Here is a 15716-nt window from a genome sequence, read left to right on the forward strand (position 1 = left end):
CAGTGTATATAATTTGCCTGAATAAAACTCACCTGTTTGAGGAAAAATATTAACTTTGTAAAAATATTTACAAAGTATGTAAATATTTCAAAAGTTGACTTCAAAAGAAGTTTTACCAAACACAAGAGACATCTTGTAGTGTCCATATATAACTTTTTATTAAGAAAATGAACAAAATACATTCTTTCTCCATATGTACATTACATACAATGTAATTCTACAACTGCGACTGTTCAGCAGATCACCTATTTATTCACAAAGCAGTGTTAACACGTTCACCAAACCTGGGATCAGAACATTACTCATACTAAGAAAGAAAGCAAAACCCTAAAAAGTCCATACTGATAGGGCAAAAGTGAGATAAAACAGAGAATCATGAGCGGGGTGAGGAAGATTACAGAGCACACTCGACAGAGCCCAACAATTTAGAACATTAATGATGTCGGAGGATACCTGATGCCCCCAAAACGTTTCTGTTTAAACATTCTAGCTAGCCCATGCCCGTGGTTCCAGACCTATCTCATGATCTCCACTTCTGATTTAGGTACCCAAGGATACAGGATCTGTGTTGCTATAGAAGAGGAGAGTAAAGGAAGGGGTAGAACCCTGAAAGGTGGCAGTTTCTTCCTTCATACATTAAGAAAAGGACTCTCATGAAACACAAAGCTCCTAAGTCTTAGCTGGTAACCAGAGAAATACATTTCTGGAGAGACAGTTGCTAAGCATGGTAAGGGAAATCTTGTATCAAGGACTCCTTATTTATATACTTATGCTCATCTCTCTTCTTTTGCTTTGCTCTTCTCTGCTTTTCCTTTGGCCTTTGAAAAGTACCTTATCCTTCTTAGGTGTGAGTTTAATTATGATTACATTAAAATAAAGTCCATCTAAACAGAAAACTCTTTGTTATGAATATGCTCCAAATGTCTATACTGGTACATAAAGGGTTTAAAAATTCAAATTAATCTTAGAGATAAAATTTCAAATGACCTGAACAAGGCAGCTCCCTATATAGCTTTTGGGTAGTATCTTATATCTATAGTTTAGGCTTAAAAATTACATTTCAACAGAATTATTTTCAGGCGGTTAATCTAAAAAGGATAATGTTTTAAAGGAATATGGTAAGAATAGAGAAAAATGCTTGTGGACAATGGAATGGCTGTGTCAAGATTTTTTATTTTTTTCCTGGTCTTTACCATGTTGGTAACAGAAGGAAGTCAGGAAAGTAAAATGAGTAAGTCTCACCAGTTAAATAAGAGTGGCTTTCCTTCATCACAGTCTGTAATTTCCTAAATTTCTATGATAAACATACTTTTATAATTTCAAAACCAATAAATGCTATTATTTAAAAGTCCCATTAGAAATGTTTAACACTCTTCAACTTTCAGATGAGCTGGCTGCTCTAACACCATGTTTCCAGTCTGGGAGATGTTCTAACAGAGAGAAGGAACTATCCACAGCGTCAATAAGCAGATCCAGAAAGACAAATTTTACTGGCTGTGGATGAGCTGCACCATTCTGCTCAACCTAATCTGCAGTCCACTTTGGTTCTGAGGATCTATCTCTTATCTAAATGGATCTTAATTTCTGGCCAAGAGATACTTCTAATTTGTAAGAGCTGACCAAACAAAAATTCTAACATCTTTCCCAAGCTGCATTCACAACCCCCCAACCCCCCACCCCGACCCCCCATCTTTTCCATTGAAAAGGTGGAATATGTTTGTTGCCAAGACACAAGAAAAGGAGGCCCTAAGTTTTCCTATACTCTTCTGAGCTGCAGACTCAGCTGTGGGAAGAAATCTCATTAAAAACAAAAACCTATTTCCATAAAAGAATCTGCTCACAGAAAAATGTCTCTTTACAGTTTCTAAACTGAGCTATACATAGAGGAAAATTAATACTATATTATTTAATTTGTTCACTTCAAAAGATATTTTATGACAAGTCAGAAAAGCAAGCTGGCTTAAAGAATAACACAATCACAGTGTATCTTGGTTAGGCTAAATGTAATGCTTAAGAAAGTGAGCCCACTTTTATTTCTGTAAATTCGTGGTTTACAATTGAGGGAAAAATTGTTTTAAAACTGGTTACCAAAATCATTTTTCTGGGAAAGGAAAAAAAAAAAATCTCAAAAAGGAAACTAAGTACATGACTGTTAAAAACATAGCTTCTCCACAGAAGGTTGCTCACATTTAAACTTTTGGACTTTGATATCCTACAATCAAACTTGGGGTTTATAGCTAATGTGTATGTGCAAATCGTATCCGACTCCGCGAGCCCATGGACTATACAGCCCATGGAATTCTCCAGGCCAGAACACTTGGAGTGGGTAGCCTACCCCTTCTTCAGGGGATCTTCCAGATCCAGGAATCAAACCAGGGTCTCCAGAAAAGCCAAGTGAATTTAAGCTAAGCCTTTATAAAGGTGCAAATATCCTAAGACTTTTAAAGTACATAATTTAAAAAATGTTAAAGCTACACATTTCTGTCCTGTTTCCCCCCTTTTACCTTAAGAAGGTAAACACAGCAACTACAAGGCAACATGCTAAAACAGTCACTTGCCAAAATCTGATGGCACAGGAGCCTCTCCTTTGCTGCAAAATGAATTTATAGAACTCTGCCAGTTACCGTGGAATTAAACTCATTCTAGATACTTTCTCTAATGTAGTCACTTCACAGATGGGGAGGAAACCTAAAGAACAAACCAAAATTATTAAGTACTCCTAATGCCAAGCCCAGAACTCATTTACTTCCTGGCAAAGTCAAATAAACAGAGACTTTCTAGAGTATGTATAATTTATTTATTTTAAAACACAGAAACTAAAGTGATATCAGTTCAATTCTGTATGGGTTAGAAGTTAAGCATGAAATGATAATTTTCTTCCTAAAGGGCTAGAAAATGAATGCCAACCACATGACACTAGCTAAACCGTAACAAAGGTTTTCTTGAGATTTGTTAACAAAAGGAGAGAAATTAAGCTCAAAATTGGCTACTTGAGTAACTCCTTAATCATGCACAAAGGCCTGTTCAGTACATCACACAGTGTTTTTCCTTTCTGCCAATTAATTTTGCATTCATTAAGCACTGAATGAAACTGAAGAATGACGATCTTTTCGGGTTGGTATTCGCATGGCAGACAGCTCAGATATCCAAACTAACTGCTGTGAATGCTAGCATCCCAGATGGTAAAGAGCTGTGTGCAGCAAGAGCTTAAACTTAATAAAAAAACAAGTTCCCTGGGAGCCCAAAAAACTTGTTAAAATGTTTTATTGCTGGTTTTTCCTCTGGATCCTTATCAAGGAACTGGCTGTACATAAGAAACTGCTCACCTACTTTAAGATCTAGAGCCCATTATAACTGGGTTCTGTTTCAAGATCTGTATCAGCTATTTGGGAGAGTGAGAAAAGCAACTAACCAAGAAATGCTGTTTCTACAGACTGTTCAGAATAACTGCGCTTTGATCCCTTTTGACAGGCTTCTTCTCAGCACTGCAATAGATTAATTTATGGTTAGAAACGAAGAACTTTCTTTCTCATTTAGATCTGTGGACCTTCAAATCCATGGGCAAAAAGCTCCTATTTTTCCTTCTCTAACAAACCCCCGAATCTCCTATATAGATCTGTTCCTAAAGTTCAATACTTCTAAGTGAAAATGCCAAACAGCCAAAATAGGACATTACATATAATTGTTTAATAGTTCATCGAAACTGTTTCAACAGCAGATAAAAAGAAAAAGAAGCCAAATTAGTTCATAATTCCAAGCGATACACCTGGTCTATTTCCCTACTCAACATTTCCCTCTTTACTGTTGCCAGCCCTGTGCCTGGCTCTCCGGTAACATCCACATAACACTCTGTTTACAATAAAGCCAGGCAGTGTTTGAGGACACGATAGTACGTATTTGTAAGTTTTACTTCCAAAGAATGGCTACTGTGGAAGATAAACTAGAATTACCCTTTGATTTTCAGGGTTTTACGTTATGAATTGAACTGGAGCTCAAGATCTGTAACTTCAGAGTTCTAAGAGAAAAAAAAATACAGATTCCCACAAGGGCATCTCCGTGTTCTATGAGAAAATCTGGTTTACTATCATTTCTAATGACCCCTTAGGTTAAGGGCTGTAAATCTACTGTCAGAGAATTTATAGGATTTATCACTGGCAAAGACTGGGAATAGGATTTAGTTATTTAAAATTTGAGCTAAATTCACATTCTTTGTTGTTGTTGTTATTCTTTTTGCCCATGTGGTATGGCTTATGGAATGTCAGTTCCTTGACTAGGGATCAAACCCAGGGCCTTGGCAGTGAAAATGTGGTGTCCTAACCACTGACCACCAGGGAATTCACTAAATTTATATACTTAAGGGGAAGAGACATTTATAAGACTGTACTACACTTTTAAATTTTTATTTATTTGTTTGGTCACATCAAGAGGCACGTGGGATCTTAGTTCCCTGACCAAGGATTGATCTGCACCCTCTGCACTGGAAGCGTGGAATCCTAAACACTAGACCACCAGGAAGTCCCTGTACTATTTTAAGTAAAAAAAAAAAAAAACAAAAACAAAAAAACAAGAATGAATACCAATCATTTCATGGCAATTAAAGCTATTCCTGATATTCAATTATCTCAGAAATTGAAAGTCAACTCTTAACACAAAATTCAACTTTAGCAGAAAATCAATGCTACTCAGGGGAGGTAAGAATAGGGAACTGAAAGTTGCTCAGTGTCTGACTCTGCGACCCCATGGACTATACCATGGAATTCTCCAGGCCAGAATACTGGAGTGGGTAGCCTTTCCCTTCTCCAAAGGATCTTCCCAAACCAGGGATCGAATCAAGGTCCCCAGCATTGCAGGTGGATTCTTTACCAGCTGAGCCACAAGGGAAGCCCAAGAATTCTGGAGTGGGTAGCCTATCCCTTCTCCAGGGGATCTTCCCAATCCAGGAATCGAACTGGGGTCTCCTGCATTGCAGGCAGATTCTTTACCAGTTGAGCTACCAAGGAGGCTCTAAGAATAGGGGGAAAGAGGCAAAGAAATACAAAGACAACAGGCAAATGAAAATTCTGGTGATGTGCTAAATTCCATGAGCTCTGCTATGAAACTTGCACCTCATCTCTAGTATAACTATACTTAGTGCCAGGCAAAGCAACACTGGCTCTTCCATTAAAAGAATGCTATAAGCTATAAGCCATATTACTATCCCCCAAATGAAAATAATTCAAGCATTTTTATAGTAGTGTCTGGATGTTATAAATTCTTTAATAACATACAATTTTAAATTTCACTAATCTATTGTCATTATCAAGGATAAAAGAGCATGTTTGCTTCAGAATGATTTTGAAAACCCAGGAAGTCTGGGGCTAAAAAAGCCCCGAATAAAGTTATAATCGCTAAGAAAAATAATGGAAGCACAATTCATAGTATTTGGGGGATAGGAAGAAATCAAGGTTTAAAAATTATGTATAAATAAAATCTCTTAAGACAGCATTTTTTTTTTTAATAAAAAGAACATTTGGTGAAGAAATCAATTAAGTGTAGTTATGAGTTCTCCCTGTCAAAACAAACAGTGCTGACTGACATCATTCAGCTGATCTAACTGGCTCCTAATTATTTCAACCAACATCAAAATTTCCACCTTCAACTGAATTACCTCCAGATTAGAAGTCTGGGGCACCCATATCATTTCAGCATTAATACAAACCACAGGGAAATGTAGGCCATAGTCAAAAATCACAAAAGAATAATGCTATTTGACTAATGAGGAATACAAAAAATTTGAGTGAAAGAACCTGAAGACCTAATCTACAACTACTGTTATATACAGACTCTCTCTGATTACTCCTCTAATAACTATAAACTTTTTCTAAGAAGCCTGTGTATCTTAGATTAAGGACTATCTTAAGAATTTAAAACGTAGTTAAAGTTCAGGCTAGAATTTCTGCAAAAGTTTGAAAATGCATGTGCTAAGTCGCTTCAATCGTGTCTGACTCTTGCAATCCTATGTATTGTAGCTCTCCAGGCTCTTCTGTCCATGGGATTCTCCAGGCAAGAATACTGGAGTGGGCTGCCATTTCCTTCTCCAGGGGGTCTTCCCAACCCAGGGACTGAACCTGCATCTCATGTGTCTCCTGCATTGCAGGCAGATTCTTTACCACTGAGCGACTGGGGTATGAACGGGTATTGTTTGAGAGAAAAAAAAAAAAAAAAGATTACAAAGGGTATATTTTTAAAAAGCTAGATATGTTGTTTAAAGTACACATTGCATGATCCTCTCCCATAGAAATAATTTCAAACCATAATTCTCAACTGCTTTGTAACACCCTACCAGCTAAAGAGGTAGCACGACATTCAGCTAGGAAATAATCAAGTGACCCACAGTTACCTAATGAATTTCATCTTGTGTTAAGAATAATTATAGGGTAACTCCTTACATGACACTGAGTTTAATTCAGAAAACAAAATCAGAACCATACTGCTTTATAAGTGCGTTTGAGCCATTAAGTATTATTCACAATCTCTCATTGTGTCTCAAACTAGTTTCTGTTTATAAATTAAATTTTAAAACTGTTTTATTACCTGAAACTCTATTAATGTATCTCTAAATAGCACTTTTAAGGCAGATGTGAAGAGATCCACTAGAAAGATAAGTTGGCAAATCATTTATGTTCAAGACATATTTCACGGATGAATGTAGTTTTACAATCTTAAAACACTGAGCTCTAAACCCAACATGCTTTTCTGTGATCAATCAGTGTATTAACTTTCTAATGTTTTCTATCAGTTTTAAAGAAAACCAGGTCTAAAAGACAATCTTGCTAAAGGTTAATACTGTCAGCTTTAGCACAGAGCTAAGCACCCAAGTCTCAATTCCTTTGCTTCACAGGAGGCCAATACATGTGAATTAATCAGGTTGGCCGCATGAGGTCTCTGTCATTACACAAGATCCAAGTGCATTTTGGAAGTATCTTACAAATCAGATAATTATCACGAGGTACAATCACTGAAAATTGTGTTAGAGCCTAGTCTATTTCTAGTTTAAATTATTTCTAGTTTATTATAGTGGAATAATATATTCCAGTGGAAAAAGGAGAAGTGGGGATGAGGTTGAAGTTAGGGGTAATGAATCTGAGCAAACTGTACTCCATTAACGAATGCATCTAAAACCAGGGTGTCTCAACTGGGGGCTCACTAAGCTAGGATAAAAGAATTTTTAAGTAGTAAAGCATAGATATTTGGCTACCTGAACAATGTATATAAATACCAACTTAGATTAAATTGCATAATATACTACTAGAATACTTGGAAATATATGTAGCTTTTCACTAAATATATAAACAAGTTATACATCAGGGTTCGGATGTCAAAAGTGAGCAGAGTGTCAATCTTGGTGGGTATAATGAAGCCCTACATTCTCCTGCAATCATTCCCAGCACTGCCCCAGGGTACAAATTCTGATTTACCTTGTCAATAACTTCCTAAATACAGTCTATGTCACTTAAACAACACTAAATGGTTTGCTATGACTCAATCCTATTTCAACATGTTAGTGAAAAATATATATATAAGTGAAAAAAAGAGAAAAGGTTTCACTTAAAGTAAGGAAAGATGAAATTAGAACAAGAATATTTAGAAAACAATCGGTAGAAAATCAGTTAGGGAAAAATAAAAGTAAATAAAATCACTGAGTCCAAGAACTAAGTTTCCTCCAAATACGGAATCTAAAGAACTACAGGAAAAAAATGGCCAAAAAAAAGGGGGGGGGGGCGGACCACCATAATAAAATAATTATCCTCCAATTAAAATAAATTAATTAATTAAAAAAATAAACGGTGGAGGGCAGCAGAATTTCATTTGGTTATTGTCTTTAAAAGTGCCAGAATTCACAGTGAGTAAAACTAGAGCTTTTAAATTTAGAGACTCTTTCCAAGTTCTTTCCTATCAACTCACTGATTTGTACTTGATTCCACAAAAAGACTTCAATAGATTATAGGGAAATCTTTTAAGTAGTAAGCAGATTCTACTTGCTCACCTGTAAAGTCAATGGGTTATTCTGCAGCTACATAGTTAGGTACTTCCTGAATTATGTATCCTTCATAAATCTAATTTTTATAAATCACTACTTGAAAAGCCAAGGATCCCAAGATTCAAAGCTAGGAGTAGGAGAGATACATTTCTATCCATCTCCAAAAGATGAGAAACCATGCAGTAATGACTGACTGAAGAGGGACTGCGAAGTCTCATTCCTATACATGAGACTTTTCGAAAGTGCAAATCAATTTCTTCTTTCTTTGGTGAGGCCTAACCTTGCTACTCGGGACATACTAAATTCTCTGAAGGCATTCACTTGGAAGAGTCACTGGACGGGTAGACATTTATTATACTTGGTCTGCTTTAAGCGTGGTGGGTGTCAGCTGCATACAGCATACTTCTTGGCCAGGTATAAGTTTCCTATGCCGCATTCCAGAGCACCTCAAGGAATACATGTCTCCAATCTCCCCAACAAAAGGAACTGTGGAACTGCCTTTCTTCTAGTTAAATAAAAAAATATTCGCACCACTATTTTTCTTTTTCTTTGTTAAAAAAGGCCTGGTCTATGTGTTATTTGAAATGCCTATCAGTTGCAGTCCACTGGACTACAAACCATTATTCTTTAAAATATCAGTATATAGAAGCAGACGTAGGGAGCTAATGTGTATGGAAATAATGCAGCTCTGAAACCCATTATCCCAAATGGAAACGCTACAGAGACAGCATTTATAGGAAGAAATTGACAGCATACAGGAAGAAATTGAAGCCCTGGCCCTGAACAGCTCTGCCACCGGAAGGAGTTGTTTTCTTCCAGAATTACTTCAACAGTATCAATAAACGTTATCAGTTGCAACCAGAATCCTCCTGCTGGTAATTTTGAGAATGGCTCTTAAAGGTTCTGAAGTATATTCTCTCCTCGGTTTAAGGTTTCTGTGACTCAAAGTTTTGTAATAATCACTACAAAATATATCATTATAGGAACACTATATACCGATCTCAGATAAGTGCGTGGGTCAATCTCAGGTTTTGCCTTTTAGTTCTATGACAAGGAGCCCTCTGTCCCTCCCACTGTTTAATGTAATACAAGACTCTAGTCAACAAAGACACATATATCACTTAAACATACAGCAACTGCCCTACAGAACTATATACTGTTAAGAATGAAGTAAAGAAGTAACAGATGATATAAATCACTTACAAGCAGTTGGGTGATGTAAGGTAAAGTGAAATGGGAAGAAAAGAAAAAGAAAGAAAGGGCAAAAAAAGCCAACAACAAAATCCCAATCCTTGTAGCACTGAGTCCGTGAACAGGGCTTACTTGTCCCAATTTTAGAAAAATGAAATAAAAATCACTGCCTGATTATTTTTTTCTTTTATACTCATGAATTCTTAAAAGTTAAAGTAAGAAAAAATATATATTTAATGGAAAGTATATACCAATTTTACTTTATTAGCCTAATTTAGGAATGGGATGAGGACGACGGGGTCAAGGTCAGGTGTGAAGGAAGAGGGTTAAAACTTGTGACAGCAAAGATCCCTTCAAAACTCTGGTGCAGTCCTCAGTCACTGTAGCCTAACTGTCAGTCAACAGAGCTGAAATCCAGAATACCAAAAGCAGACTCCTGCGCTCCAGTTCTGTCCAGGGGCTCTTCAGTCACAGTGTGATGAGGTCCACCAGGTTGCCTTTAGGAGGAGTCATGCTGTCAGGAAAGAAATTTACTAAGGTGTCAAAGAGCTGAGTTCTTTGAGCATAGGTGTGATCCACGTCCGAAAAGCCTGGTGAAAGAAAGATAACAAAGAAACTCATCCACTGTGTTTAATGCTCTACACATAACAGTAAAGCTAGCTGACAAAAGCAGCAATGTATAATGGAAAAATCAAAACCAAATCAGGCTTTGAAACTAGAGAGCGATGGGCTCTGATTCCAGTTCTGCGACACAGCAATGGTATGATCTTACGTAAAGTAAGCAGCCTTTCTACAACTGTTTCCTCAGCTACAAATCTGTGATAATCCTGTTTATGTCATAACCTTCACAGTGCAGATTAAATGCAATTATCTGAATACCATCCAGCAGAATGATTAGTATTTTAGTAACTAATATTGATTTCTCTTCCTTTCCTTGTAAGCATTTTCCTTTTCTGGTCCACTGAGGAATTTTCATTTCTCTTTTCTTTTTAATGCTTTTGGCCACTAAAATGGTTTTGATAATAAAAATCTAATAATATTAAAGGGGTCTTTAGAAAGTAGTGGGCTTCCCTTGTAGCTAGCTCAGTCAGTAAAGAATCTGCCTGCAGTGCAGGAGACCAGGGTTCGATCCCTGGGTTGGGAAGATCCCTTGGAGAAGGAAATGGCAACCCACTCCAGCATTCTTGCCTGGAAGATCCCATGGACAGAGGAGCCTGTTGGGCTGCAGTCCATGGGGTCACAAAGAGTTGGGCATGACTCTGCGACTAACACTTACACTTACTTAGAAAGCAGTATAAAATCATTATGCCACTGACAGCTGGAAGAAGTCTCAAAGAACTGAGTGAAAATTCAGATAATCCAGAAGAATGTCCTTCCAGAGGATGGAAGCAACATTTTTAATTTTTTAAAATTTATTTTTAATTGGAGGGTTATTGCTTTACAATGCTGCGTTGGTTTCTGCCATACAACAACAAGCATCAGCTGGAACTACACATATATCTCCTCTCTCTTGTGCTTCCTGCCCCCCACCCCCATCCCAGCCCTCTAGGCCATCACAGAGCACCAAGTTGAGCTCCCTGTGCCATACAGCAGCCTCCCAATAGCTAGCTGTTTCACACACTGCACTGCACATCTGTCAGTGCTACCCTCTCGTATCATGTCCACAGGTCTGCTCTCTAAATCTATGTCTCTATTCTTGCACTGCAAATAGGGTTATCAGTACCATTTTTCAAGATTCCATATACATGTATTAATATACGATAACTGTTTTTCTCTTTCTGATTTACTCCATTACTTTTTGAGTACCTCCTCACTTTCTGGCACAGTAGGACCTCCAAGCTTATCTTTACACAGCTTTGGAATCTATCATTTTCCCTAACAGTTCTAATTCCTTTTAGTGGCAAATGATATTTACAAACCAAGATCAGTGGTGCTGTTTCTAGGACTATATATATGCACACATATAATACGCATATCTCTTTTAAAAGGAATAAAATCATTAGTCCATGCTTTTACTGCTAATTTGCTTTTTAAGGAACCTCACAGGATTCTTCCTCTCCTTATTTCATTCCATATTTATATCTCCTTTCTCCTACTAGGGAAACCATCTCTCTCAGCAATACCATCGTATGTATTCATTTGCTCAACCTAAAACACACACAAAAGAAGTTCCAGAATTACTATACCCCAATCAGTACCAGCAAAATTCAAGATTTCCTTGCTTTTGCTATCTTTAGAATATACTTCACTTAGAGTATACAGTTTAAGCTGTACTTAAAAGACTTAATTCTCTTTTTTCCCCTATTGTCTGATTATGTCACAAATTCAATAAACATGTCTGTTTCTGCTCACATTCAACTTCAGGGCATTCTCCACCTTTCTTCATTTATAAGAATGTTGTGGTGTAAAAAAATGTTGTGGTGTATTGTATTTTTAAGAGAGGACATTGATTCTGTGGTAGTACTTATAATATCATTGTCATGAGATCAAATTATATGGGAGGGAAGGAAATAAACAGACTCTCCTACTACCTGCTAGGTTCTTCATGTATGACCACATTTCACTGTCACAAAAATCATATGAAGCAGTTACCATAAACTCCAATTTCAGATGAGACACTTAAGAGAGAGTCATTCATTCAATAATGTATCACAGTTGGAGAGGAAAGAGAATGGAGTGTGAACCCATGTCTGTCTGACTCTAAAGCTCATTTATTTATTTTTATCAAGTATCTGAGTACTTATTAAATAGAAAACCTATTTTTTATTTTTATTCACCATTTACCAATAAGGAATGTGGAATTTACACTATCATTAGATGAATGGTTAAATTATGGTAGATCCCTATTATGGGATATTGTGTATCACTTACAAATACGATAAATCTAGTATAGTTTCACATAAGCATCTCCAAGCCACATTGTTAAATTTTAGAGTTATGTGGAGAATACACATTTTTATATTACATAATAAATAGAGCCAGAACACATAAAACCAAACATCTGTGTGTGTGTACACGTATACAGTTGATCCTCATTATTCACAGATTTCATATTTGTGCGTTTGTCTACCTGTTAAATTTGTAATCCCTAAATCAGTATTGTGCCACTTTTGTGGTCAATCACAGACACGCACCAAGTGGCAAAAAAATCTCAGCTGCCACATGTAACTATACGTTCTCAACTGAGGTCAAACTAGGTAGTGCTCTGCCCACTTGTTTCAGCTCTCAGACTATAAACAAGTGCTCTTTTCACAATCTACTTGGTGTCATGTTCTTCACATTTTGTGTTTTCTGTTGGTGACTTCACTGCTTAAAATGCCCCCCAAGTGAGGTGCTGAAGTGATGGCTAGTGTTTCTAAGTGCAAGAAGGCTGTGATGTACTTTATGAGGAAAACACGTGTTAGATAAGCTTTGCTCAGGGTGAGATACAGTGCTATCGGCATGAGTTCAATGTTAATGAATCAATAGTATAAATATGTAAGTAAGGTATGTTCCTGCTGTAGCAAAACAACATTATGTATTAATTAGTTGAAAAAATTCTGTGACAAGAGGCTTGAAGGACCCTAACTCTGTATTTTCCATAGGAGCAACGGGTCAGTATTAAACAAATGCAGGGTTACAGGTAACTGTATAGAATATTATTGTGAATTGTGGGAATCAACTCTATCTGTATGCCTGTGTGTAAAGATCTGCCAAATGCAAGCAGTCACACTTGAAGGAAGGAGACAGAGATTGAGGGAAGTTGTTTAAAGACAACCTGAATATTAAAAAATAACAAAAACCCTTTAAAATGTGTGGGGCACCGGGAAACTCAGCAACATTACTACATAAATGGTAGTGACAGGACAAAAAGGCTGTATTGATTTTAACTTTCATGTTCTTAAAACATACCTTGCTGAAAATATGCTTTTAAAATTAGCTAAAAGTCAGAAGTCAAGCTTCAAAGTGTCCACAGCCATAGCCACAGCAGCCTAAGCTAAAGATCCTCAAAGGTTATTTTTCTCCAAAGTCACTTTTCAAAACTAAGACAATGCCAGCAGTGTGTAAATCATTTTCCATCTTTCTAAATTTTTAAATTACAAATAACATTAGCAAACACTTATTAATTCTGAGAGGTTAAGATAAACTGGATGAATTCTGAAGGAAGTCAGAAATTTTAGTTGAGCCAATTTGGTGGGTAACATAATTTGGAAAATGAAAGTTATTTATACATGAAAAGTGTACACATCCATACATTAAAAAAAATAACCCACTAGATTTAAATTCTCAGTGGAGTGAAGGTAAAACAATCAGATAGAAAATGAACGAGAAGAACTAGGAACTCTAAACAGGCATGAAACCTTATGAAAAAGACTTTTTAAAACAAATGTCAAATTTCTCTTTATGAAAATTGGCATATAGCCTGAATTTACTCCATATTCAAATTCACCAGTGTTACAAAGCTTACATTTATAAGGCAGGTAACAGAAGTGGTACTCTAAATAGAAAACTTACTAAGCATTTCATTTTGCTGTTTTCAAGAATACTTAATTCTCTCAACAACCTGAGGTCACTACTCTGCTTACCTTCATTTTACAGATGAAGAGATTAATGATTCATGATTAGAAAGGTGACTTGTTCAAAGTCACTTTTAAAATTAGCAAGTGGCAAAGCTGATATCTAAACCTAGATTCTGACCTTTAACCACTATACTACACTCTTTCAGAGCTCTTAACTACTACACTGCTTCCCTTCAGACAAGGTAGGAAACAAAACTCCACAGAAAATTTCCCTTTTTGTATTTATTTCTGTTGTGTCTGTACTGATCTCAGTGTATCTAAGCTCTGTTTAGAATCCAAGTAAAACAAACTGTTCCTGACAAAGTCTATTAGCTGACAGTGAATAGACCAAAGGAAACAGTTAAGCTAAAGGTAAAATATTTGCCGACAATAGTTTAATAATTTAAATGACTGCCAAGAAATTCTTGTTCTAAAGGCTAAATATAAGTCAGCCAGAGACATTTTAGTGCTATGTACCATTAAAATAAATGGCTCTGGGCTGCGGTATTCATACATAACAAGGCACGCATTCACTCAAACTCAATGTCTATGCGCCAGGCTCCCAGTTTGTCTATCACTAAATCCATTTCAAAAGATAAAATTCAAAAGGGCATGAACTTTCTAAAATAATGCATATAACTAGACTCTATCTCAGGGTTGAGATTCCTAACAACCTGAATACACTTAAAAAAATTTTTTTTAAACTAGTTTATTTATTTATGGCTGTGCTGGGTCTTTGTTGCTGTGTGTGTGGGGCCTTCTCTAGTTGGGGTGAGCCAGGGCTACTCTTCACTGCATTGCACAGGCTTCTCCTTGCGGTAGCTTCTCTTGTTGTAGAGCGAGGGTTCGAGAGTGCAGACCCAGTAGTTGTGGTGTGTGGGCTTAGTTGCCCCGCAGCATGTGGAATCTTCCTGGACCAGGGATCGAATCCATGTCCCTTGCATTGCAAGGCAGATTCTTAACCACTGGACTGCCAGGGAAGTCCTTTTTAAAAAGCCTTTCAGTGTGTGGAATGTTGGTAAACCATTATGCCAATTTTTAGAAGAACCTTCTGAAGTTATGTTTTATAGCAGTCCTCTCGCCTTGTGGTGGAATGTTAACTCATGGTAAGTATATCAGTAATACAGTCTGCATTCCAAAACAATGGTACACAAATTATTTTGACCAGGCTTCTGTGCTGTCTATTTGCATAATAACCCAGCGACTGGTATAACAGGAACTGCAAACTGACCCATGAACTGGGAACTGATGCCAGTTATCAAGAATTTTTTGCATGTTACCTTGAGACCTGTTTCATTTGTTTGGATGACATCTCATCTAATGTTCCATTTTGAAGAAATCAAAATCAAACCTCCCCAATGCTAGGGCATATGGCCAGATAAAGTACACTGCAATACTTACCTAAAGCTGTGAAATCTGAACCAGATTTAAATAGAGCTGACGCTAGGAGCTGAAACTGTGGGGAAAAAAAGAAAGCAAATTAGCTTAGCTAGGAACTGCAGCGTCAGTCACTCAGTCGTGTCCGACTCTTTGCGACCCCATGGACTGTAGCCTGCCAGGCTCCTCCATCCATGGGTTTTCCTAGGCAAGGATACTGGAGTAGGTTGCCATTTCCTTCTCCAAGCTAGGTAAGCACACTGGAGAAAAAAAATTCCTATAATTTCAACCATTTATTAGTTACTGGATGTCTCTCCATATGTACCGCTTAGCTCTATTTACCAAACAGAAAGACTGAAGGCGGGAGAAGGGGACAACAGAGGATGAGATTGTTGGATGGCATCATCGACTCAATGGACATGAGCTTGGGTAAGCTCTGAGAGTTGGTGATGGACAGGGAAGCCTGGCATGCTGCAGTCCATGAGGTCACAAAGAGCCGGACACGACTCAGCGACTGAACTGTACCGAACTGATTCACCACCAAATAGTGGAAAGAAGAACATTGTATTTAGATTAAAGAACATGCTAAA

At 37.2% G+C, this 15716-nt stretch overlaps 1 protein-coding gene across 4 annotated transcripts in view; it reads right to left on the reverse strand.

Annotated features, from left to right (window-relative positions):
• Nucleotides 9437-15716, reverse strand: part of MKLN1 (muskelin 1) — a 379727-nt gene continuing 373447 nt past the window's right edge. For all 4 annotated transcript variants that reach the window (XM_013963507.2, XM_018046917.1, XM_018046919.1 and 1 more), the window contains 2 exons: nt 15151-15205; nt 9437-9801 (listed from right to left, as the gene is read on the reverse strand). In XM_013963507.2, coding sequence (XP_013818961.1) covers nt 9680-9801; nt 15151-15205 — 177 coding nt within the window. In that variant the 3' untranslated portion in view covers nt 9437-9679. The remainder of the gene's footprint in view (nt 9802-15150; nt 15206-15716) is intronic.

The sequence above is a fragment of the Capra hircus genome, chromosome 4, assembly GCF_001704415.2.
Source record: "Capra hircus breed San Clemente chromosome 4, ASM170441v1, whole genome shotgun sequence".
Lineage (NCBI taxonomy): Eukaryota > Metazoa > Chordata > Mammalia > Artiodactyla > Bovidae > Capra > Capra hircus.